We start from the raw sequence: 24,339 nt of genomic DNA on the forward strand, positions 1-24,339 counted from the left end.
TCAGGGTTACCAGATACTCAAGCTATAGTAAGGCCAAATTCATTATAAAATAAGGCCAACTTTTTTATTTACTTCTATTAAGGCTAAATAAACGCTAACAACTTAATTAAAATATTTTTTTGTAAATGTCCTTTAACGATCAAGCATAACAAAAAATAATTTAACTGTCAGAGCATAATGACCGGTTCGTTTGGTACAATATATTTGTACCGTATACTATTTTTCTCAGCAGACAAAATAAAAGGTTTCTCTCTCTCGTTTGCTAATCTGTTTAATAAAAAATTACTGTAGTAGCAGAAAAACTAGAAACCATTATCACTTTAATTCATCATCAGTATGCCTTACTTGCTGTATACTTACTCATTTTCAATACTTGGGAATAGGCTATACCTTAACCTTTCAAAAAAATGATTAAAATAAAACTGTTTCTGATAAAATTGGTTCTTTAACCGGTCAAAATTTGCAGCCATAAAATGGCCAAATAAGGCCAGATTTTCTGGTTCTGGCCTTATTTGCATCAATTTTTTTAAGCTAACTGCAATTAAAAAAGGCCAGATTTTTGGAATTTGGCCTAAAAAAAGCCATCTGGCAACTCTGCTTTATGTCCTCTAAAATGGAACCCGATCAAAAAGCAATATAAAAATCATGTCACGTGGTTAAATGACTCGACGCTATTGGTCAGAACTGACTTAGTTACTTTTAGAAGAAAAAATGACGTTTCCGCTCAAAACCTGTATTCGAAAATGATGACCTAGCAAACTTCATACCAAAATATTTTTGTGTCTGGTGACAAAGGACAATGAAAACAATACGTTTTTGTACTTAACTCAATTCGAGTGAAAATGTGACTTAGTCACTTTTCGTTCTAAACGCTTCATATGCTGAAGCCTGCAAGCAGCAAAGAGCTGTAAATACAGAAATGCCAAGTTATGATCTGGACTTCCCTCCTCTTGTAGCAAGCACAACTCAAACAAGCCAATTGAATAAACATCTATCCTCTAACCAAACTAATGACGGTATAAATATAACTCCAGTCACAATGGAAAAACCCGGACCCTCTAAACCAACCAATGTAGGAGACGAGGGCGGCCACTTTATAAATAACCCATTCTTATTTCTTGCCTTTTTAGCAGAAGTGATTACCAAGACAACGTATGCTCAAAGCCAAAATAAAGAAATTGACATTTTTCAAATTATCGCCGATGCAGCAGGTTCTAGAATGGGATTTCTAACAAACTCGGACATGTTAAAATCACTAATAATTTAATGTTCCTCACAGTGTGGCAGTGGAACCGTCGGTCAATTTATAGAAAAATCCCGGAATTGAATCAACTAATAGCAAGCTCACAAACCCCACCGGATATCATTTGCTTACAAGAAACACACCTAACTCCTAAATACTCCCCTAATATTAATGGATATCTCTACAGAAAAGACAGACCTGCTTACTTGGGAAAAGGAGGTGGTGTCGGAATCTGCATTAAAAGAAATATCTCCTTTACAGAGCTACCCATCCCGGATGCAGACCCACGGCTGGAAATTATTGCAATTAAAATCGAACACCTAACTGTATGCAGTATATATAACCCACCCATAAACTCATTTGCAGGTGACCAAATAAACTGTATTTTCACTAACCATGATAGATTATTAATTTGCGGTGATTTCAATGCCCACCATGTCATGTGGGGGTGCAACAACAATAATAATAGAGGGTATGCTCTACTTGAACTAATTGAAAATCATGATGCAGTAATCCTCAACACCACTGTTCCCACCCACATGTCTTTAAATAAGCCGGAAATCTGATGGAACACTCTAGACCTCACTAATGCTTCTACTTCCCTTGGGCACAAATGCATCACCGATGTCACCAATAAATTTTTGGGTAGTGACCACTGCATAGTCGCTACTACAGTCAATGTTTCTTCCCCAGATAATGCAGAGTTTGTACCATCATGGGCATTCCAAAGAGCTGATTGGGCAAAGTATTCCAAATTATGCCAAGAAAATCTAAATTCTTCTGTTGTCTTAAATGATATAAATACATTTAACCAAAACCTCTCCGAAACTATCCAACTCTGCGCGTCTATAGCAATTCCTAAAACCAAACCATTCAAATTAAATGGCGTTCCATCGTGGAATGACGATTGTAAACGAGCAGTAAGGAACAAAAAATAGCACTACAACGTCTTCATCGTACCAGACACCCAACAGACATCCAAGCCTTTAAACGCCTCCGAGCAATTGCCAGAAAAACCATCATCCAAGCAAAAAAAGAAAGCTGGAACAATTTCTGCTGTTCCCTCGATAGTAAAACAAAGCTTGACAAAGTGTGGAAAATTATTAAAAAATTTTCATGCATAAAGGAAATCAAAAGAATTCCCACTCTTGCCACTAAAGCAGAAAGTGATACCAACAAAACCAACATCCTTGCAGATCAATTTCTCTCAGTTAGCACCTCAACCAACTATTCCAAAACATTCCGTGAAAATGCCAGTCTTTCAATTTCGAATAATCTACAATTAAAACTGGCAACCCATTTCTACAATAAATCGTACAATTCACCCCTGCAAATGAACGAGTTGAAGACAGCCCTTAAAGGTAATTAAAACACTGCCGCCGGAGCGGACGGCATTTATTATCAAATGTTATGTCATCTACCCCCTTGCAGTCTGAATATCCTCCTTGACTTCTTTAACTACGTCTGGTCAACAGGTACACTGCCACTCAAATGGAAACATTCAATCATCATTCCAATTCATAAGCCAAACAAACCAACGGGTATACCCTCCTCCTACAGACTAATTTCTTTAACCAGCACCTATTGCAAAACTATGGAGAAAATAGTAACTAATCGCCTCAGATGGTATCTAGAACAAAACAATCTACTTCATCTTCAACAGTCTGGATTCAGAAAAAGACGTCGAACAACAGATCATATTATCAGACTCCACGACACCATCTAAAAATCCTTATCTTGCGGTGAATCAGTACAAACAGTATTTCTTGACCTTGAGAAAGCTTATGATATGGTCTAGCACGACGCAGTCCTCCTAAAACTATATGACCTAGGGATCAAAGGAGCCATGCTATCTTGGATCAAATCTTTCCTGTCAAATCGTACTTTTCAAGTCAAGGTTGTCAAAGCTTTATCTACCACAACAAAACTAGAAAACGGAATTCCTCAAGGCAGCGTTATTAGTCCATTACTATTCAACGTAGCGATCAACGATTTACCAAACTCAATTACCTCTTCTACAGCACTTTTTGCAGATGACTTCTGTTTTTGGAAAATAGGAGAAGACATCTCAACTCTGTCTAATATAATCAAATCTGACTTTTCAAAAACCAAAGACTGGTGTGATAAATGGGGCTTCAAGATCTCCGCAAACAAATCAGCGGTTGTTCTCTTTACAAACAAACGTACATATGATCCGTGTACACTCGAAACAAAAAACTCGTTAATCCCCTCAAAAAAGACTACAAATACCTTGGAGTCACATTTCAGTGAAATGGAAAGTATAGCATCCATGCTAAACATGTTGCAGAAAAATCCAAATCAAGACTAAATGTTCTTCGTGTACTGAAGGGCACAAACTGGGGAGCAGGAAAATCAGCACTGCTTTGCATCTACAGAGCCATAATACGACCGGTTATTGAATATGGTATGGAAGCATATTTTGCCACAAACAAAACCACACTCCAACCAATTCTGACATTACAAAATGAAGCTCTAAGAATATGCTCCAGAGCAATGAAAAGTACTCCAATTTCAAACCTACAACACTACTGCAATGAATTACCCTTGTCACTTAGATACGAGCAACTTTGTCTAAACTACAAAGCCCACATTCTGTCATTTTTACGCCACCCAGCACATGACATCCTCGAGGAAAGTTTGCCAAGAAATTTGATCAACACAAGTAACTACCAACCATTCCATTCCCTCACCGAGACAATAGACACGAATATTACCGTAAACCTCATCCAAGAACCATCTATCCCACCCTGGGAAGTCTATATACCCACAACTGACTACACCCTTGTAACTGAAACCTCCCAGCTTGACCATCCAAATGCCATCTCTGGAATAGTCGCTGAGCACCTCACAAAAAATTACTCAAAATTTCTCAACATATATACAGACGGATCCAAGACCAACACGAAAACCGGATCTTCCTTTTTTGTAAACCGCCATGGAATAAAACGCTGTTTCACAATTAATAGATCCGCATCTGTGTTCAGTGCCGAACTGTTTGCAATAAAGGCTGCACTTATATGGATAAAAGAGACCAAACAAAGTAAGTCGGTCATCATTAGCGACTGCTTAAGTGCACTACGGACGATTTCAAATCCAACTTGGACAAAACACAGCTTAATCAATGACATACTTCTGCTTCACTCCAGCATTATATCAAATACAACAAAAGTAAAGTTTTTATGGGTTCCTAGTCATGTAGGCATTCCTGGAAACGAAACTGCTGATTTCTTAGCAAAACTTGCTTCAGGAGCCATACCAGCAATACCAACATCAGCCATTACCCCCATCTCCGCAAACACAAAACTCAGCCTAAGTGAAGTCAAAAACTTCACCAAAGATCTAGCTCTGCAAAAATGGAATAATCATTATATAAACAGTACCACAGGCCAACTCTACAAATCTATATATCCTGACACCAAAAGTGCAGGAACAAACAAAGTGCCTGACCATCCAACCGTTTTTAGACTCATCACCGGTCACTGCCGTTTAAACCAACACCTCTTCAAGATCGGATGCCACACTTCTGGACTATGCGACACATGTATGACCCCTGAAACTGTGAATCATTTTCTATTTCATTGCAGTAAATATGCAACTCAAAGGAAGTGTCCGGAACAAAATCTGAGCAAGTATGGAATTGAAAAATTTTGCCGACTACTACACATCTGCTGGCTTTTATAAACTCCTGCAATAAGCTCATTTAAATTATTGTTTTAATCACTGTAATCATCCATGTTATACTGTAGTGCACCCGTGTCGTGTCTGCTCCCAGCCAGAGATCGATCGCTTTTTACATTGATTCAGCGTCTTTGGACATTGAATCGGTGTAGAAGGCGATTGATTTGCTGGCTGGGCTTTCCTTATTTTGTTTCAGTTTATAACACCAAGCGTGCAATTCCAAAGAAGTACCTGACTTTCGTGGGCCTAACCTCCTACAAGAATTTCTTTTCCACTAATGATGTGTTTAAACTACTGTATCGTATTATGGTGTGTTGTGTCGTATTGCATCCTTCACTATGCCCTGTTGTGTTCTAACTGTGCTAAATAGCTATTATAATAATGACTGTCGCTAAAAGACCATAGATGTTGTAAAGCGACATAAAACAAACCATAACAATCAATCAATCAATCAATTATCGAAATAGCAAGCAAGAGGAATGCCAATGTGTACCGTACCACGGATTTAAGTTATCGTTGTTAAAGCCATTACAAGTTTATACAAAATCAGGTTTTTGTCCCAACTCAATAAATCAAAAAACAACAAGAAACAATTGCAAGTATGGTTGAGGCAGACAGAGGAGGGATGATAGGAAAGCAGTGAGCACCTATACTTTTGTAACCACATAGCCTACATAGCCTTGGAAAGAATAACAAAAAATTAGCATAGAATATTGGAAGGGATGATAGCAACATTCACGAGGGTGGGAACTTGTACATATATTGACGATGTTGTAGTCTGAGATATATATGTCAGTCGGTGATTGAGTCCACTTTGTTTCATGCACAAACGTGGCAATGCCGTGCTTCCTATTCAGGATAGACCCGACTAGCGTGTAGTTGAGGATAGCTAGCTTATCTGCAGAGGTTCAGTGGGTCTCCTGGAGGAGGATGACAAGTGCCCGATTGGTAAATTTGATCCTGCTTGTTGTGTAGGGGAGATGTAGCCTACTATCGATGGGACACCATCACCTTTGGGACAGCTCATTATTTCTGAATATGTGTGAACATAAAAACTGAGATTTTTGTCATGGAATCGAGATTAACATTACATCATTACAGCGTGGTTTACTTACTGGTGTACTGTGTAGGCCTAAGTGGTGAGATCAGTTAATTGTTTTTTAGCTGTCAGAGTAAACTTGAATGGTTGACTGTTGTTAATCGTTTCTATACTAAAGCAGGGTTATAACAACTGGGGCCTGACAATAAAGTTTGAGTCATACGATTAGCTTTAAAACTATAGCAACAGAAAACTTCATATTTAACTGTGACATATTTTCAGGCAAGTTGAATACAAAACGGTGGTTGGTTGAGCAATGGGACAATACAATTGATTACCTTTGGGACATGTCCTATCCGATACTCGATGTGTCAGTTTACCTTATTTTCCCAAGTTTTTAAGCATCTCTTTCTTTCCACCATCAAGGCCTATGAGAGGGGGTACGGAGGGTACGGCGTACCCTTGAGGGCCCAGGCCTGTGTTTGTTGGGGGCCCGGAATTGTGATTTTATAGTTTAAGCGCAAAAACGTTTGGTTAAAACCATCTAAACGACTAAATTCAAGCATAAAAGTGGTTATTTTTTAGTCCTGGGGGGCCCGTGATGTGGCAAAAGCGTCCGGAACAGTAACTGCGTGCATTGCGAGCAAATTAGGGCCAAAGTGGTGATTATATGCTTTACGTGCAAAAATGTTTTGTTAAAAGCACTCTAAATTAAATTATAAAAAAACTGGTTATTCTCCTGTCTGGGAGAAGTGTAGGCCTACCAAGAAAAACCCGGGCAAAAAGCCTGGGTGTTTTTGTTTTTTTGTGTTTTTTTAAATTCACGCTTACTTCACTTCAAAATGAATTTCGGAGATACTTTCGGCAGAAGCGGATCCGGAGTAAAAAAAAAGTGACTTCGTTCACCTCTGCTAGGCATGTGGTGAATGCAAAAGTTAATGAAGAAAGGTTATTGGTCAGATGATTAATTTGATTATGTTTTAATAAGATGTTATGTTTGAGCCTTGGTAGAGAGCTTGACTTGTACCAAATACATGTAACACTCAGTAGCCTTTTATTAAACAATTTTTATTTTACATTTTTTAAGTTATTAAACATAGGCCTACCTACCGTACAAAAAAACTACTTAATCAACCTTTTTGTTTCAAACAAAAAAATTGTTTCAAACGCATAACGAAACTAATCTGTTGCAATTTTGAAACAAAAGACAAAAATTTTTCGTCAAAATGAAAACCTCTTGTTTTAAAAACTTTTTGGCATAAAACCAATTCATCAAAAATCAGATTTCATTGCAAAAAACACAAAACCAGCCGAATTCGATGCTTGAAACAAAATACTTTAAGACGAAGCGAAATTTTATTTTGAAACATTTTTTCAAACAATCCAACAATTTGGTTTCGAGATAAGACTGTTTCGAACTCAACAGATACTTCTCCCTTACACGTCATGAGCGGGAGGTGATCATTTTGCTTTTTAATCGCTTCTTTCATAAGCTAGAATCAATCATACTGACTTCATACGCGTTTGAAGGGAAGCTGTCTATATCTTCCCCGCCATCAACTCAGCTCAGAGTAAGCAAGGTCTAAGATGTTTTAGCTTAGCCTACATCTGAAATGTTATGCACGTTTGATAAAAAAACAAAAATCTCCTTTTACTGTATAATCAGACTTTCATGAGAACATTTTTATGACATGTTCTCCACAAAAACAAAATCTTAGTCTGATGATTTCAGTTTTGTGAATATCGTGAAATCATGTGATTTCGATATGGTAAGTTCATTGAAGGGTCACTTAAGTACAAGTTTACATTTTCCCTCTCTAATGAAAGAACGTCGAATAGATATAGGCTACAGGATTTGACAAAGTGACAAAGATCATACAAGTTTTAGGCTACTTTAAAGTTACAGTAGTTGGGTGTAAAATAGCTTTCGAAACTGATCTGTACAGACACTAAATTTAAAAAAGTTGTAGCGTTTTATTAGTCTAAGTGTCGTCTTTTCAAATTAGTCAATGTTATTGTGTAGTCAACGTTCCAGTATCTTAGAATTAGACTTGTGTTTCGTCTTTGTTTGGACATTCTAACAATATTTCTTTTTGGCCTTTTTCACAGCCAACTTCGATGTCAACATTGTTCTCTCTGACTTCACAAAACATCTCATCATCTTCTTCTACAAGAAATACAGACAAGAAGTCTTTTATAAAGAATCCATAAAATCTTCCTCTTATCATTGCGAGGTAAACTTGCATCACCATCGTGATCGCGGAAAAGGAATTTTCTCCTTCTGGATCATCTTCCTCAGCTGAGTTGACAATGACGCTCAGAAGTCCAAAGTACAAAGACATTGAAAAGTTTCGAACAGCAAATGCTAATATACATAAATAAAAACAAAATTTGATAATTTTTTGCCACTTTCTGGACAGGTAAAGCTGAACCTTTGGTATTTTTTTTATCGCGACGTCAAATGTTATAATCTTCATAGCGCACTGCAGCATTCCAAGAGTGAAATATTCCAAAGAAATGCATCCGTAGACTGCTATGTTCATTGGACTATCTAAGTACTTGATTTTGTTGCTGATAACGTACATTTCTTTCCTGTACTCGATGAGCACAATCGTATAGGCTACAGCCGTCCCTGTCCAGATCAAACGCATCCAGAATATTCTCATTCTGAAAGAAACATATCACATAATCATTTCAACAGTCGCTAGCTAAACATAGGCTAATTTCATTTTTTCAGCTTTAGCTTTATTAGGTTTAGGTTAGTGGTTCCTAACCGATGGGCACGCCGACTTGGAGGAATTCAACCACTTTTTGATGAGGCGCGAGCTTTCCAACGATATTTTATCTTTTTGCAGTAATTTTAATGTCCTGACTTATTTTTTTGCCATTCCTATTTTTTAAGAACAGCAAATCACAAGTAGAGATATAAGCAGGGCCTGATTAAGGCTCATGGGGGCCCGAGGCACAGCTAAGTTTAGGGGCCCCTGTTGGCAATCGCTTTCAATGCAATACCATGTAGTCTCTGCGAATAATGAAATATGGGCTAACAAATAGTTCAAGCAAAACTATAACTTCATAAATATTAATTTAGCCAATTTAACTACAACTTTCTAACAGTATGAACACTCTTGTACTTGTTACAAAAATTATTGGATGAAGAATCTCTCTAACAGATTGGAAATTGAGCTCATTATTTCAATTTCATACTGGAAACACTAGCAAAATATAGGCTACATTTGAATTTGAACTAGCAGAGTTTATTAATGGATCCTTGAAACCAGTGCTGTGTTAAACCCTTTGTGGGCCCCGGGGCCAGAATAATTTGGGCTCTCTACCGTCAAGCAGACCTATAATATTGTGTATATTTTCACTGCACCGACATGGAAATGTGGTTCATTTCAATAGACTTTCCCACCAGTTTAGAAAACAACACAAGTGTAAGTAACCGCAAACACAGGTTTATCATTTCTTAGCTACACCTTTGCTCGGAATGAAAGCCAAAAGTGTTAACAATTTCTAATAAAAAAAATACTGGCAATGGAACATATCAAACATAGGCTATCGGTCACGACGCGGTAATACCATCATACAAAATTTTGACTGTTTGAACTTTGCCGCCGGTTCCGCGCAGATAAAATCTGAGGACAAAACCAAAACTGTAGAAATTATTAATTTCCATTCAGATTTGGTCATCTGGTAACAATTGTTTTTCCCCATTTTTATTTTTTATCTGGCAACATTACTTGTTCTGTCAACCAAGGTAAAAACATTGTAGCCTACAGTAATTGTAAACAAAAGCAGTGTAAAGCGTTTTGAGGATCAGGTGTTCAATTATTTTTATTCAACATTATTTCATTCCAAGGCAAAGCTTTCATAAATTTATGTAGGCATTCAAGTCTAATTAAAGTTTTTAGGGTATGGTAGCCTAGGTTAGTGGCAAGAATAAACAGCTTCCTTGTGTTAAGAATGATTTTTGTTTTGTACCGTACAACATGTGATATGCCAGGCTTATAAGGTATTTGAAGATAAGAGCAATTTCATGTGCATATATTCAGAAAAATTAAATACAGAAGAACGTTTCTGCTAAAAGTACAGGACAGGTTTTTCCTGCTCGCAACATCACTAGTCAAGGATATTTATAATTACGGTATTGTAAATGTTAAAATGAAATGATAATTAAACTATCTGAAATGCTATTTTGCTTACACCTAACAATTTTTTAAAACAAAACACTTTTATTGGTGAAAATAAATTGAATATGTGAATTCACAAAGGGCCCAACCCCATTTTTTTTTACTTTTTGTGCTTTCCGATTTCTTTCAATGAAAAGAAATTGATTATATGAATTCAAAAAGGGCCCTCCAGTTTGTTTTTTTTACTTTTTGTGCTTTCCGATTTCTTTCAATGTCTTCTAAATAATACTTTAAAAAAACAGCCAAATATTTCAAACATACCGGTACACACATAAAAAATACCCTATCAATTTTTCCATTGATTTTAAAATGGGCCCAACTAAAGCAATTGCACTTCAATTTCTTTATAGTTTCTCCACAGAATCCTCACTGAGTGAACTTTTTAGGTATGATGCTTCTTACCAGTATGTTTAAGCATATAATCATTATCGAAGTTTAACGACAAAAGTAAATGACCAAAATAATTAAAACAGTTGTGCCAAAAACACTTTGTGGCAATTGGGCCCTTTTTGAATTCATATATTCAATTGCATCAAACCTGTTATATGTTAAATACATTTCTGCAGATCATGTTACTGATGTTATCGCATTTTAACTTTGTTTTTAGAGATGTGTCAGTGTAGTTAGGGGCCCAAATTTGTATAATAGGGCCCAAATTTGAGATGTTTTAGTATAATAAGGGCCTAAATCATCTTTTTAATGGACAAGTACCTGCAGTGAACTTTAGCAACTCAAAAACACTTTACTGAAACGCAAAAATGTATTATTTGTAGCCCCTGAGATGGTGGGCCCGAGGTCTGGGCCCCCTTGACACGGCACTGCTTGAAACCTATAAAAGTATTGACGCCTACGGTACTAAGGTAAAAAAAAATTGGGGACCCCCAAATCCAGGGGGCCTGAGGCCTGTGCCTCGTGTGCCTCATGGTTAATCGGGCCCTGGATATAAGTTATGCAAGCGGAGCTGTTGTTGCCCTTGTCGGCAATCTGGTTTCGTTATGCGTAAAAACGAAAAGACTGAGATTGCGTAAGTGTTAACAGATTGATTGATGCGTGATTTATCGAAGAGTCTTAGCTTCCAAATCTTTGCCTCCAGTAAAGCATTATATCAGTCAATAAACGGTGTTCTGAACTTATCAAAATAGTCAACTTTGCAAGAGCAGAGTGCTTTGTAAAAAGCTGTAGCTCTTGCAGTTGTTTCTTCAATCTGTGCATGGAGATGCAGCCTGGTTGTAAATAATGTAGCCTATAATGTGGTGTATTTTTCAGATGAATGATTGATGGTTGTCCAATGAATATATCCTGATTAAAAGGTTCACACCCAAACTATAGTCAACATCAAGAAAAGTAAAGGTAACAAAGAAATCCAGTGAGATTCAGTGACCTAAGTTGGACGCTGCACTCGCAGATGGTAACTTTACGTTTGAGTGGACTAATCAAACAACAGCTCATCTAAATGCCTTTAAAGCAAGTATAGCATAAAGTAATTTTCAGATGCAGATGAAAATAAGGAAACCAATCAAAAAAATTTTTGAAGAAGCCCAAGAGGAAGTTTCTGCATGGAAGTTTAACCGCACAGTTAAGTTATACTTTGAAGATCTTGAACTCGAGATTATCTTCCTATTTTTCTCCTTGTCTGAACTCAAGATATTCAAAGACTAACAGACAGTGCTCGGATCCACATATCTTTGCTCTTTTTCCACTGCAGTTGCTGTCAAGACCAACGACAGGCTGAGAGTTGAAGACTAAAGCAACGTAGCTCAATTTGTGGAGTTAAACCTTGTATTAAAAATCTAGTCGCTTAGTAACCTACGACATCATCAATTTTAAGTAGCCTACGATACCTATCTAATATGTAGGCTACCGTGATAAACAAAAATACTTTTGGTGTTACAGTTGTGCGAATCTGGGGATGGGGGAGGCAGAACATGAGATCATTGTTAAAGGAGGGCGTGCCAGAAAAAAAGGTTAAGAACCACAGGTTTAGGTTAACGTTTATTTTTTTCAGAGTTGAGTTTTGATGTTTCAGTATAATTTTTTTAAATAAGTCTGTTACATTTACATTATTATATTAATTAGATCTCATATAACTACTTTTGATGTGTTGTTTAATAAGACTAAGTTTAGTCTATAATACAAAAATGCAAGTAGCCTATTGCCTCGTAAAACTGAAGAATGGCAGCCTACAAATGCTTTATACATACCGTACCTTCAAACGCTCTGAGTGGACTAAATTGTAACTTAGGTTAAGGTTTCAACACTGTGCAACAAAGAAAAAGACTTCTTACTTTATTAGCCAGACCAACCATTGTTTAGGGGTTACAGAAGGTGACATCGGTCCCATTATTAAACCTAGCAGCGCGACTGCTGTAAAAACTTCGATAATGGGAATGCAGACCAACAAAACATTCGTCCATTCTTCATCTCCTGTTTCTGAAATTTGTAATGAAAACTTGAAAGTAAAACATATCGAGAAATAGTTAGCTCAGTTGGTTAAGCGCCAGATTTCACGAACAAAGACTCTTCAAGATCAAGCGACTCTCGTGGAAGGCTATGCGCTTGAGCAACGCATATCAAGGACAGCTCTCCATTCCGCGGCATCTTTAGTGGATGAATAACTCACAGACAATATGTTACAGTAAAACGTCAATAGTCGAAAACTTCACTTTGCCAATCTCGGTGACCGGCCCTGAGTCAGTGGTTCAAAGCCTCAACAAGTATGCGAAATTGCCAGAAATAAACTGTCAAAAGCTTTCTCAGTACGAGGATGAAGATTCAATCAATTAATAATAATTGAATTTTGACTGCAAGTAAAAGCAGCCCTTTAAACTTTGTTAACTAACTAATTCCTGTTAAAAGTTTGCGCGGCATTGGCAAGTTTTTGCTTTTTAGAGAAGACTATCCTGGCTTCCTCCAGGTAGTTGAAGATGTTGATTATGTGGAAGGAAAGCTAAGGAAGTCAATTTTCGTGTCCACCTTCAGGCATGCCTTTAAGTGTTCTGTCAAAGGCACAGCCTCATGCCTTTGAGCGGTGTCGAACCGGCACCTTTTCGAGTACAGTATTAGTGTTTTTACCACTCGACTAATCAGTGTGCAGAAGGAAATTTGCTGGTTACATAGTGCATTGATGCACAGCTTCCATTTTGCAATTATTGCATGTTTAGTTTATCCTTTTAACACATTGTAAAAGCAAATTGCTATCATGTGGAAACCGACCTAATCGAATCCTTCAGGAAGAAAATGATTTGAAAACGCATAGAAGAAAGAATGAATCACAGCAAATATATTTTCAGATTCGACAAAGACCTAGGCCTACTTTCGGAGTATTGTTCTATCAATCAGCACAAACAGCTACTGTATGTTGAAATGATCAAATGCGTAAATGTCAATTGTTAAAAGAAATGTGTTTTTATTGCATTGATTATGAAATCCCGTTTCTTACCTTTATCATCGCTAGAAGATCTAGTGACGTCTTGTTTCGTGACGTTATTTTCCAAATACTGTTCAGGGTTCATTCCAGGATCAAATAGATTTGGAGTTTTTTTCTGTTGAATCAAAACGAATTGTGTTTTATATAAATGGTTTTCCTTTGTGGACGTTTGTGTTGATTATTGTGTTTTATACAGTTTTTCTGGGCTTAGATTTTCCTTATAACCCAGAAAAGTTGTCTCTACGATTGACGCGCATGACCATGCGCATGCGTAAAAGTGTGACAAACTACAAACCTTTTTGTATGAATCTAGTTGTGTTTACGCCGTCATGACATTTTCACTCAAAACTTCTTTCCATCTTGATTTCAAAACATCAAGTCGACTAATGCGTTTTGTTGTGATAGCTGATTTCACTCGTCAAACATCTTTGACTTGTGTCTGCGAAAATTTCAATTGCGTTTTTGATTCCTAAGGCCTAACTACTGAGATTCTCCGCTCAAACCTTATTTCTATCTTTGCGATACCAGCTTAACACCTTGTGTCGTCGTCACCGTTGTCGACGTGTGAGCCTCTGGGGCCGAGAGTCTGTCCTTTTACCACCCCAGATTCACGATGTTTCCGGACTGCACTGGAATGCTACTAGAGAGCAGCCAGTCTTCGGTTAAACCGTCCAAGACGTGCAGACCTTCTACTTTATTAGGTTTTTTGAAGGTGGTATCATCATCAGTGATGTGGTCTGCGGCCTTTTCCCCTGCACCACATTCACAGGAGGAGTCCAATTCTCGAAGATGAAGACTTTTCTGCTCAACCAGAGCCCCAATGGTTGAGCAAAAAGTCCAACGCCCGTACGAAGACGGTTGAGGCGCACCCACGCCTGTCGTTGTAGTGTCGGGCCGATGGGGCATGTGTCGGTGTCTGAAATGAACGAATGGAGTCTGGTGGTAATTGGACTTTCATTCAAAAATCTATTTATTGTCCGCCAAATTAGCCGCAGAGATGTCTTGTCCATCAGCTTTGTTGATCAGAAGTTGAGCAGCTGACACGAATGGGTGTCTTGATTTCAGTCGACGGGGTGCTCGTTTGAAAGAGCAGAGATCTTGTGGTGAAGAAGATGGTTGGGCTCTAATGCCTGTCGACCGAGAGACAGAGTGGCTTCTTTGCGACGAAGCTCAGCAGGTTAGATGTCAAAAAGAATGGGAAGATTGTCCAATGGTGTGGGACGCAAGCACCCTGTCACTGTGCGCAGAGCGCTGTTGATGGCAGTGTCGACGTTGTGGCAGTGAGCTCTGCGGCACCAAACAGGTGCACAGTGCTCTGCTGAAGAGTAGACACGGGTAAGGGCTGCTGTAGGCTACGCACAGTGTCAGCGCTCGCTTCCTTAGCTGGAGCCTGCCAAGCGCTTGAGTAGCGCCGCGAGCGATATCAGTTTCTTGAGCAGTGACACCAAACGGCAGCGGGATGTGAGCGATGTGGCTAATATCACCCCGAGTTATTTTAGTTGGACGGAAATATTTCAATGTCCTGGATATGTAGCTTACAATCAGCTTCCTGATTGTGTAGATGGAATTTTGGTTTTGCTGTCAGTCGCCAATTCTGGAAATAAGCTGAGAGGACATTTATGTCCTGGCTCAAGGTGTCTTCTAGGCTTTCCCACGACTGTGTGGAGTAGAGAATTGCCAGGTTGTCCGCATGAGCGTATTTTGCGGAGACCGTGACTAGCAGGTTGTAGGTAGATGTTGAAAAGAAGTGGAGCCAGAACCGATCCCTGCGGGAAACCATTTTTTATATGGAGTTGTTGTAGTCGACGTGATGATTATTATTAAAAGCTTTATCAAATAAACTCTCAATAACGTACCAATTTAATTATCAGGTGAACTTTCACAAACTTTTTCTTCAAATACCCTCACAATGCATAGAATTATAGCCTAATCCAGCCAAGAAAACGTACGGTAAAGCAACATTTAAAAAATTAGCTGTCCCTTATTGAACATATTCCCCGAATTTGCTTGTGATCATTAATACAGAAAGCTATGGGCTTGAAAGCTATGGGCGTTGAAGCTACGACTTCTGGTTTCTCCAATAGTATTTGCTTGATGATGCTGTCAAGTTGATTTGCGGTCATTGCTGGAAACTTTTTGTAAACTCTTGAGATCTCCTGTTCAATGGCTTTAAACCAGACTGATGAGTTCACGTTGAACATACGCACAAGATTTGTCTGGCATGAAGGGCTATGTGAACTTGCCCAGTTCAAGAGCAACTATTTCATTAACTCCGTGGTTGCGACTAGCGTCATCACTGAGCTTAAGTAGCCTATGTGACTTCACAAATTTTCAGGACAGTAGGCTAATTCTCAACTAAACTTCATGAAAATTGTACTTATTTCAAAAGAAACGAGGGAAATAAGAAGGCAGTGCCGGATTAAGGGGGGGCGGACTGGGCTGAAGCCCAGGGCCCCCACCTCAAAGAAAAAAATCTACTAATTTTTTTAGTTGCACCGCTGGATATTACTGCTTTAATTCGTATCTCAAACAAGCAAGAGCGGCTCACCCATATGTGCTGCGGTACTGCAGCACCCCTGCCCAACCCCAGTTATTCAATTTTTCTTCGTTTTTTTAACAAAAAACCTATATATTTATTTGATACTTTCATATCCGAAAATAGTACGGATTATGGGTCAAAGTTATGATAATGCTGCCAATATGAGTGGCAAGTATAACGGTCTTCAAGCTCTTCTGCGCGAGAAATGTAGTGTAGCTCATTATGTCCCTTGCACAGCACATTCACTTACTTTAATCGATAGCCTAAATGTCTTGCAGAAACATGCCGTTCTGCCGTTGAGCTTTTTGAATTGTTGCAAAGCCTTTATTCATGGCTCGTCTCGTCTACTCATCGTTGGCAAGTCTATCGAAAATTCCTAGATGGTTTGCCTGTTTTGAAGACATTATCTGATACAAGATGGTCAGTTAGATATGAATAATGATGCAGTTCTTCTTCTATCGAGTCTTCTAAAGTTCGTTGATACACCACAGATTGACACATTCTTCCGCAACGGAGTTATACACTGACAGGTCTCACCTACTGCACCGGGTGGCAAGCCGAGGGCAAACAAGAAGGTGATCCGCTGCATAGGCGTAGCCAGGGAGCGAAAGGGGCCATGCCTCCCCCCAAATTTTCCAAGTTTGGATTCTAAAGTTGAGCCCTTTGTTGAAAATATAATAAAGTTTGTAGAAATTTATATCGTTTTCCAAGACATCTGGCTATTAACACCCCCAAGGACTTGTTTTAAACACACAGAAAGACACCAATAAATTTTGCAAATTGTAAATCGCGCAAAATTTACGCGATTTATGTTTCTTTGAACTAAGTGTGGAAGCAATTTCAGAATGGCTTACTCTGTTGTGTTTTTGTGTAGTTATTGAGTTTTTGTGTAGCTGAGTTTTTAGTGTTTTCTAATTTTAGCCGTAGTTTTTGCCCGTTCGTGTGTAAGAGCTATCTTTAATAAGTTAATAGCTGTTTATCTGCTAATAAATTTCATACAAATATTACTCTAAAAGTGTTTTCAGAAAGCGCTATAATCCATTATTTGAGTGTAATTTTTCAAAAATTTTCCGGGGGAGCATGCCCCCGGACCCCCCTAAAATACGCGTGTCTTCGGCACGCTTTAACCCCCCTACCACTTTTGTTGCTTCAACCCATCAGGATACGCCACTGCACATCAAGTGGCGATGGCTTTAAATCAAACACTTTGTTGTTCTCTTCAAATCATCAAATATTTGGCCCCCCCCAAATTTTTTTCTGGCTACGCCACTGGTCCGCTGTTTGGGGCTCGGTGCCACAAATACATGCAACTGGGCCGTGTCGTGTATCCACCATTAATTTTTAGCGAAAAATGTCACTTGATAAGGGCCCCCACTTTTACCTCAGCCCAGGGCCCCATAAACCCTTAATCCGGCCCTAAAGAAGGGCACAATATTCCAATTGCAATGTCATGGACTTTACATGATCTTTCTTCTCGGACGCTTAATTATGTTTGAGCTTATCAGGGCAGTAACTCAACAGTTTATTGCGGAAATATTTTGCAATCTTGTCATGGCCTATGTTACAAACTTTAAAAGCCACTGATTATACACCTGTAAAACTCCAGCTTGACCTTTAGGCTACCCGTAGTAGATATACATTTTGACTTTATTCTACAACTACAAGTAGGCAAAAATGTCATTGTTAGTTCACAAACAGTAGACCTACTCCTGACTATTGGCCATGACCTACAACTGGCTTTGGCGTTAGAGTTAGTGTTTAAAAAGTAATTTCATGCTAAAATATGACAGATAGCCTACAAGACGATTAAATGGCCATATTAAAACTCCATAGATTATGCGATTATGCGACGTTGTCCTGTTGATTATTTTCGGTAGGAATGCAATGCAAGCTATTTGTACGGTGAGAAGAGCTAGTTAGGCTGTTGTAAACATGTTTAGGCTACCATTGGAAGATTTTGACTTAACGTGGATTTTTACATAGCTAACATTTTCCAGTGATCAATTACAGGCATGTTCTTGCACTTGGCCATACAAATGAGTTGATAGCTTAGGAAAGTTTCAAAATGAATTTGCAAGGCCAATTAAAAGGCAGAATGTTGCTATGTTTAAAACGGCCAATTCAGCCAGCTCAATAGGAGATGGTCACATCCATGTCGAGCTTGTACGCCTGCGTGTGCTTATGCGTACAAATTGTAGCGATAACTTTACCGTGTCGTAGGCTACCATAAAGCCTAACCCAGAAAACTGTTTGCTTCTGTCTTGCTATATGTTGCTTGTACAATGTACATGTTGGCGAGTTTTAGCAAGACAGCCACAGAAAATAATATTCTTATTCTTTTTATTCGACTTATTGCCAAAATTAAAAATGGCATAACTACAATATGAGACAATTTTGACGGCGTCGTAAATACAGCTCTGACTGAAAAGTAATTTTCGTGGTGGGAGAGAGAGGGTTATATATAGAAGTTTTGATAAGCTTATACCAGAGGTCGCAGATTATCCTGCTGTAGATCATCAGGCCTCAACTTGAATTTGGAATGTTATTTCTTACCTGTACAATCACAAAATCGTATATCACGTAGACAGAAAATCCTGTGCCCGTCAATCTGATGATTTGAACCAAAAACACAAAAACAGCAAAGCTTTGCAAGACGAATATGCTAAATTTAGAATTTTCTTTTGAACTGCTCATGATGATTTGTCAGTGTTAATCTACAAATTAAAAAATTGTGCTTTTTAGTATGTTTTGATTTCTTCCTGAAAACAACACAAGAGTTTGTTATTGTTTTGTATTTCTAAGTTTAGAGTAAACCAGTTGCAGACTGCGTAGGCTATGGTCCATCGTCATGGACTTGACCTTGCTGGCATTGCAGGCAACTATCCACTTTGATACTTCAGTAAGAGTTTGTCGGTTGAAATGTTTAAAAAAGCAGGATTAAAAAAGCTCAATGAAACAACTCTATCGATCATTGTGCATCTGTTTATGTCGAAATCTCCCTAACATAATCACACTAAGTCACTTGGTAATATTGTTGGTTTCAAACGAATTCGATTTAATTGTGTGATTGGCAATCTGCTTAGCCAGTTCATTGAGATTTTAAACAAGAATGATTACACTCGGGTCGTGTTAACCACCGCCTGTGTCTCCGGCCAGGGCCTACTACCGTTCAGGGGACCACTAATTTTGTTATGTTTAGCATAATACTTTATAAAAGCTCGATATTGAGAAGCTTGCATTGCATCATGTGTCGGTTTTCGTTAGGTGTGACTAATTGACACAAACAATACATGGCTATGACGGTGGATAGAAAACAATCTCGACTACTAAAATTTTGTGGAGTCAAGTCAAATGTTTTCTATTTGAATTCACAATCCATGTGTAACAAACAAGAAAAGTGTCATAAATAAGCCAAAGAAACTGCAGTGGAACGCAAAGCTGCGAATGATTGTGAGACTCTCAAAATACTGCGCAGTCTCCATAATGATTGTTCTGACTTGACGCAGACACGGACACCGGGATTGACAGAGTGAAATTTTCAGTGTTAAAGTGTTGTTGCCAAGGAATTATTCCACCCAATAGGTGACGGTAAATGAAGACCAGTCTTTAAAATGCGTTGCTTAAACACACACCCCGAGAGCCGAACTCGCATCGCTTGATTTTGTGCTTTTTTGTGAACAACGTCGAGCACTTAACCACCTGAGCCATCGGGGTAAACTATGCTTTTCAAGACTAGAGAAAGTGAGAAAGTCTATTTTTTGTCAAAATGTTAGAAATACAAGTTTTTACTTCTTCTATAGTGAAACAGTTTTTGCCCAAACCTAGTGGAAGGTGGGGCAAAGAGGGACGCGGGGCAAAGAGGGACATTCAAATTTCTCCTAAAATACAAAATAAAATTAAAATAAAAAGTTTTCATCGGAAACTTTGTTTGAATGACTGGCACCAGATGTAATTTGATTGATTGATTGAATCTTTATCCTCGGACTGGGAAAGCTTCTTGCAGAGCTTAATCCTGGCAGTTTCGCATACTTGTAGAGGCTTTAAATCACTGACACAGGCCCGGTCACCGAGATTGACAGAGTGAAGTTTCCGATTGTTGATTGTTGAAGTCATGTTGCCGGGGAACTATTCCATTCATTAGATGCCGCTGAATGGAGAGCAGTCCTTAACGTGCGTTGCTCAAGCGCACACCCCGAGAGTCGAACCAGCGCTGCTTAATCTTAAAGCTTCTTCGTTCCAGAAATGATGCGCTAATCAATTGAGCTATCGGGGGGACAATTTGATTTACAAAAAATGATTTGAGGTGACAGCGGTTGTTGATAATCGGTTTTGCACCTAAATTTTAAAACGTTGAAACAAAACTTTTTGAGTTTTATGAAGTGTTACGTGCGAAATGTTTCAAATGACCATGACCAGTTATTACTGTAATATTTGAAGTTTGTGATGATACGTTTTGTTAGGTCATGGGTTTGAGACAAAGCAAGCTAAATTAATTTTTCTTAATGGACTAGCTTGGGGCAAGGAGGAACATGCAGAATGGGGCAAGCAGGGACAGTGGAGGTGTATGTATATTTTCATTAATGTTTTAATATAGACCCAAAGTCAATCTTGCCTGTGGCAATACTTAAGCCTATGAATAAATAAATGTACTGAAGCAGTGAAGTGGTTATTTAATGGCTTAGTTGCTGTTGGATGGTGATTCCAATGCTTGTAGCCTAAGCCTAGACCATGGGTTTAGCTTATTATAATCATTAAACAACTTATATTTGTAAGATTTGATTTTGATCTATTCTAACAAATTTCTTGGTTTTGAGCCCTCAATATTCAAATTAAACCTCAGGGAAAAAAAAGAAACTGTCCCTCTTTGCCCCGGATGGGGGGCAAAGAGGGACAATTTTAAAAAAATAAAAAAAATGCTATAACTCAGCCATTTCTCAGAATTTTTTGATAAAGTTTGATTTGGAACATCTATGAGTTGTTGCACGCCTGTGTATAAAAAACAATCGGGATCCATTGAGAATTACCTAAAATATGGCTATTTAAATATTTTTGTCCCTGCTTGCCCCACCTTCCCCTAATGCTTTCACGTCCCACTTAAAAAAAATCATTTTAAGCACCGTTACTAAAAAGTAAAGGCCCATTGATAGATTTCGGGGGAGAGGCTTGATGGTGATCACATGGCACTGGACTATACACTGATTGCTGACTATAGGGACTCTGAAAGGTGGGTCAAAATTCCCCTTTTGACAAGCCAAACATAAAGTCTGCTTTTTCTTTCAAATTTAAGCCTTAAGCGTTTTTATTAGACTAAGTTAAATATATGTAGAGCTAATGGCTGAGAAGACACAATAAAGAACTTAAACTTTTGATAACAAATAACTATAGGCTAGTTGTGTACAATTTATGCAAAAAAAAAACATTTCTGTGTTGTTTTTTCCATTTCAATCGTTTCCGTATTCCTTCAACAATCGGCACACTTTCAGCTGATTCTAACAATGTTGGGTCACTGATTGCTTTATCTAATTTATCTCTACATCAAAAGAGTTAGGCTTGGTAGAAGTGCTAAAATTAATTTCGATTACTAAAAGCTTTTTCTAACATTTTTTCACTTAAATCTTGTTGGTTTGCTCCTCTTCCTCTTGTTGATTTTGTTTCTGCATCATTGCTGTTCTATCGTTTGTTTCAAGTTATTTTGTACTATTTCAATCATGAAAAATAAATTGAATTGAACTAGCATAGATAACATTAAACTTATCAGAAATATTACTTCAAGCTTTTTGTGGAAAATCATTATCTCTTTAAAATTAGCCTACCAGTTGCGTGTTTTGCTCTGCAAAACACTTTATAAAATATCCAGGGATTCATAGTATAGGGATCGCCAACTCGGCTGAAAATCCGACAATCGGAGTGTAAAAGTGTTGCCAGATATTTTTTATATTTTTAGAACAAATTATTATGTTGGCATTTTTAAAGAGTAGTGGTCGTCCAAAGCTTGTCCGTTTAAAACTAACCTGAAGTTTAAAGTTGCACAAGATTGAGTTAAAGTAGTTTGTAGTTGTGTAACTTTGCAATAAGAATGTTCTAAATTTATGTACCAAACTTAAATAAAACTTGCAAGTGTAAACAAAATTATTAGAAACCAGTTAAGAACAAAAAAAATTGAGAAAATTAAAATACACCTCAGGAATAAATGGCTTCATGTTTTAAGTGTTAAAGCCGGTAATTATTTTTCAAGTAGGCTTAATATGTTTTATGTACAAGAGAAGGTAAATTTGCCAAAAATATGATAGTTTGATTAGTGAACAATAAAATTGCTTTAGATCAGTTTTAAAATATTTATTTACTGGCAAGTTTTGGGCAACTACTACTTTAAAAATGCCAAAATAATATTTTTTCTAAAAATATAAAAACTATCTGGCAGCACTTTTACACTCCGGTTGTCGGATATTCAACCGAGTTGGCGATCCCTATACTATGAATCCCTGAAAATATCTTATCAGCTTCCAGTTCCCAGCATTTTAAAATATATTTATCGTCATAAATTTTGTGACAAAGTATTTAGTAGCGTTGGGACAGCTTGTTGAATATAAAAGATATATTTCTGCTGTATTCCTTTCGACTTACTTAAGCTTCCATTAAAATCGCTAAAAAATCCTCAACATAACACAATTACACTCTTCTAGCCATTTACGAAAACTATGGGCTACTTTAGACTTATATTGTAGGCTACGTTAGTTCTTTTCCAAATGGCTAAATAGCTTCACAAAACGTATTTTAAAATTTTCCTTTCAATTGTCTATGATTTCCTTATTGCAGTATCAAAAAAAAGGTATTTTTTTAGTTGTTTGTTTCAAATCAAACGTTGCATTTCAAAACTACCTGACTTGTGCTCCTCGAGAAAATCTAAAATTATGAAAGCAGCTTTTGTTATAGCTTTGTTTTTGACTGAATCACAAGAATGAAACCTTAAACGCTCGAAGGTAGAGTTTTGCGTAAAGTAATCAACCACGTCTCTGTGCCCCGTCTATCAACCCTTCACGCAGTAATCCTCACTGTTAGGTTAATATTGTTGTGGTTTAACGTAACGTCGGGTAAAGATTAACTAATCTCCAATCAGATCAACAATATGCTTCGGCTTATGTCTAGATAAGTTCATTGTGTTTATGGCCAACCAAGATTTAGACTCGGTTTTAAGTTTGCAAACGACACGAGAAAATCCAACCAACAGTACAAAGCTGCTTCAACGTTGAGCTTTCTGAGACGAAAGTCTCCTGTTTTCGCTCTGACTCATAACTACCAGGAATGGAAAGAAATGAAATTTTATTGAAACATTTATTTGATATCGTTTCTCCCATTCCAGCCACAAATTTAAGTTTGCTCGATTCAAAATATGACATGTTTTGTCTTGCTCTAAAATATATTAAATTGCCCTTTGAAATATGCATATTCTAGCTAAGTGCTTATTGAATTTTTAACAAACATGTTTTTCTAGACTAGACGAAGTAATATTTAAGCTTTAAATTGCGTTTTCAAATCACTTTGATAGACTCTTAAAACTAATTTATGAAAACTAAAAACTAAATTACGATTAAAATTAGATTAAAAAACGAATATTACGACAGCTCTACCCTAGCCAACAAAAGTTGTAAAGTTCGAATTGCTTCAACATCTGAGCGAACCGCCTATGTACCTGCAGTGAATGAGGAAAGCATGGATGGAAATGTTTTTAGAATGTTCGCAGACCTACAACACCAGATTGCTGTTATTGGTGCTTGGACATTCATAAAGTAGTTAAAAGCTAAAGAGTTGTTAACAAATTGTCACACAGAAATACAAAGTTAAGAACTTTGATGATTTGTTTTTGCCTAATCAAAGGTTAACCATGCTGTTAGTCAAACAAACATCAATGTTGTTTATTTTAGCAGCTATAAAATATCAAAAATAATTGCACTCTTCTCTTTGAACATTTTTTGCAAACGAAGAAAAGTAACGTAATGTGGATAAGCTACATAGAGATATACTGTACTACCTATTACAGCCTGCACACATATGCATTATATACATTTACTCGGTTGGTTTTCAATCATTATCCTCGGACTGACAAAGCCTTGATAAGTTATTCCTGGTATTTTCGCATACTTGTAGAGGCTCTTGACGCAGGGCCGGATACCGAGATTGGCAGAGTGAAGCTTTCCGATT

At 37.7% G+C, this 24,339-nt stretch overlaps 1 protein-coding gene across 1 annotated transcript; it reads right to left on the reverse strand.

Moving 5' to 3' along the window:
* Positions 1 to 8,026: 8,026 nt before the first annotated feature.
* Positions 8,027 to 18,834, reverse strand: LOC145785905 (uncharacterized). The gene is made up of 4 exons (XM_082597602.1): positions 18,694 to 18,834; positions 13,614 to 13,716; positions 12,460 to 12,604; positions 8,027 to 8,648 (listed from the first exon to the last, which is right to left on the reverse strand). Exons 1-4 carry the CDS (start codon positions 18,832 to 18,834, stop codon positions 8,027 to 8,029), a joined length of 1,011 nt encoding a protein of 336 aa, XP_082453728.1.
* Between the last annotated feature and the right edge of the window lie 5,505 nt (positions 18,835 to 24,339).

Source organism: Aplidium turbinatum, chromosome 16, assembly GCF_918807975.1.
Source record: "Aplidium turbinatum chromosome 16, kaAplTurb1.1, whole genome shotgun sequence".
NCBI lineage: Eukaryota > Metazoa > Chordata > Ascidiacea > Aplousobranchia > Polyclinidae > Aplidium > Aplidium turbinatum.

Coding starts and splice junctions, on each gene's coding strand:
- LOC145785905 (XM_082597602.1), bottom strand. CDS start 18,834: ATGAGCAGTTCAAAAGAAAATTCTAAATTTAGCATATTCGTCTTGCAA. Junction 13,717..18,693: donor ACGATTTTGTGATTGTACAG/GTAAGAAATAAC, acceptor TTGATTCAACAG/AAAAAAACTCCAAATCTATT. Junction 12,605..13,613: donor ATCTTCTAGCGATGATAAAG/GTAAGAAACGGG, acceptor TACAAATTTCAG/AAACAGGAGATGAAGAATGG.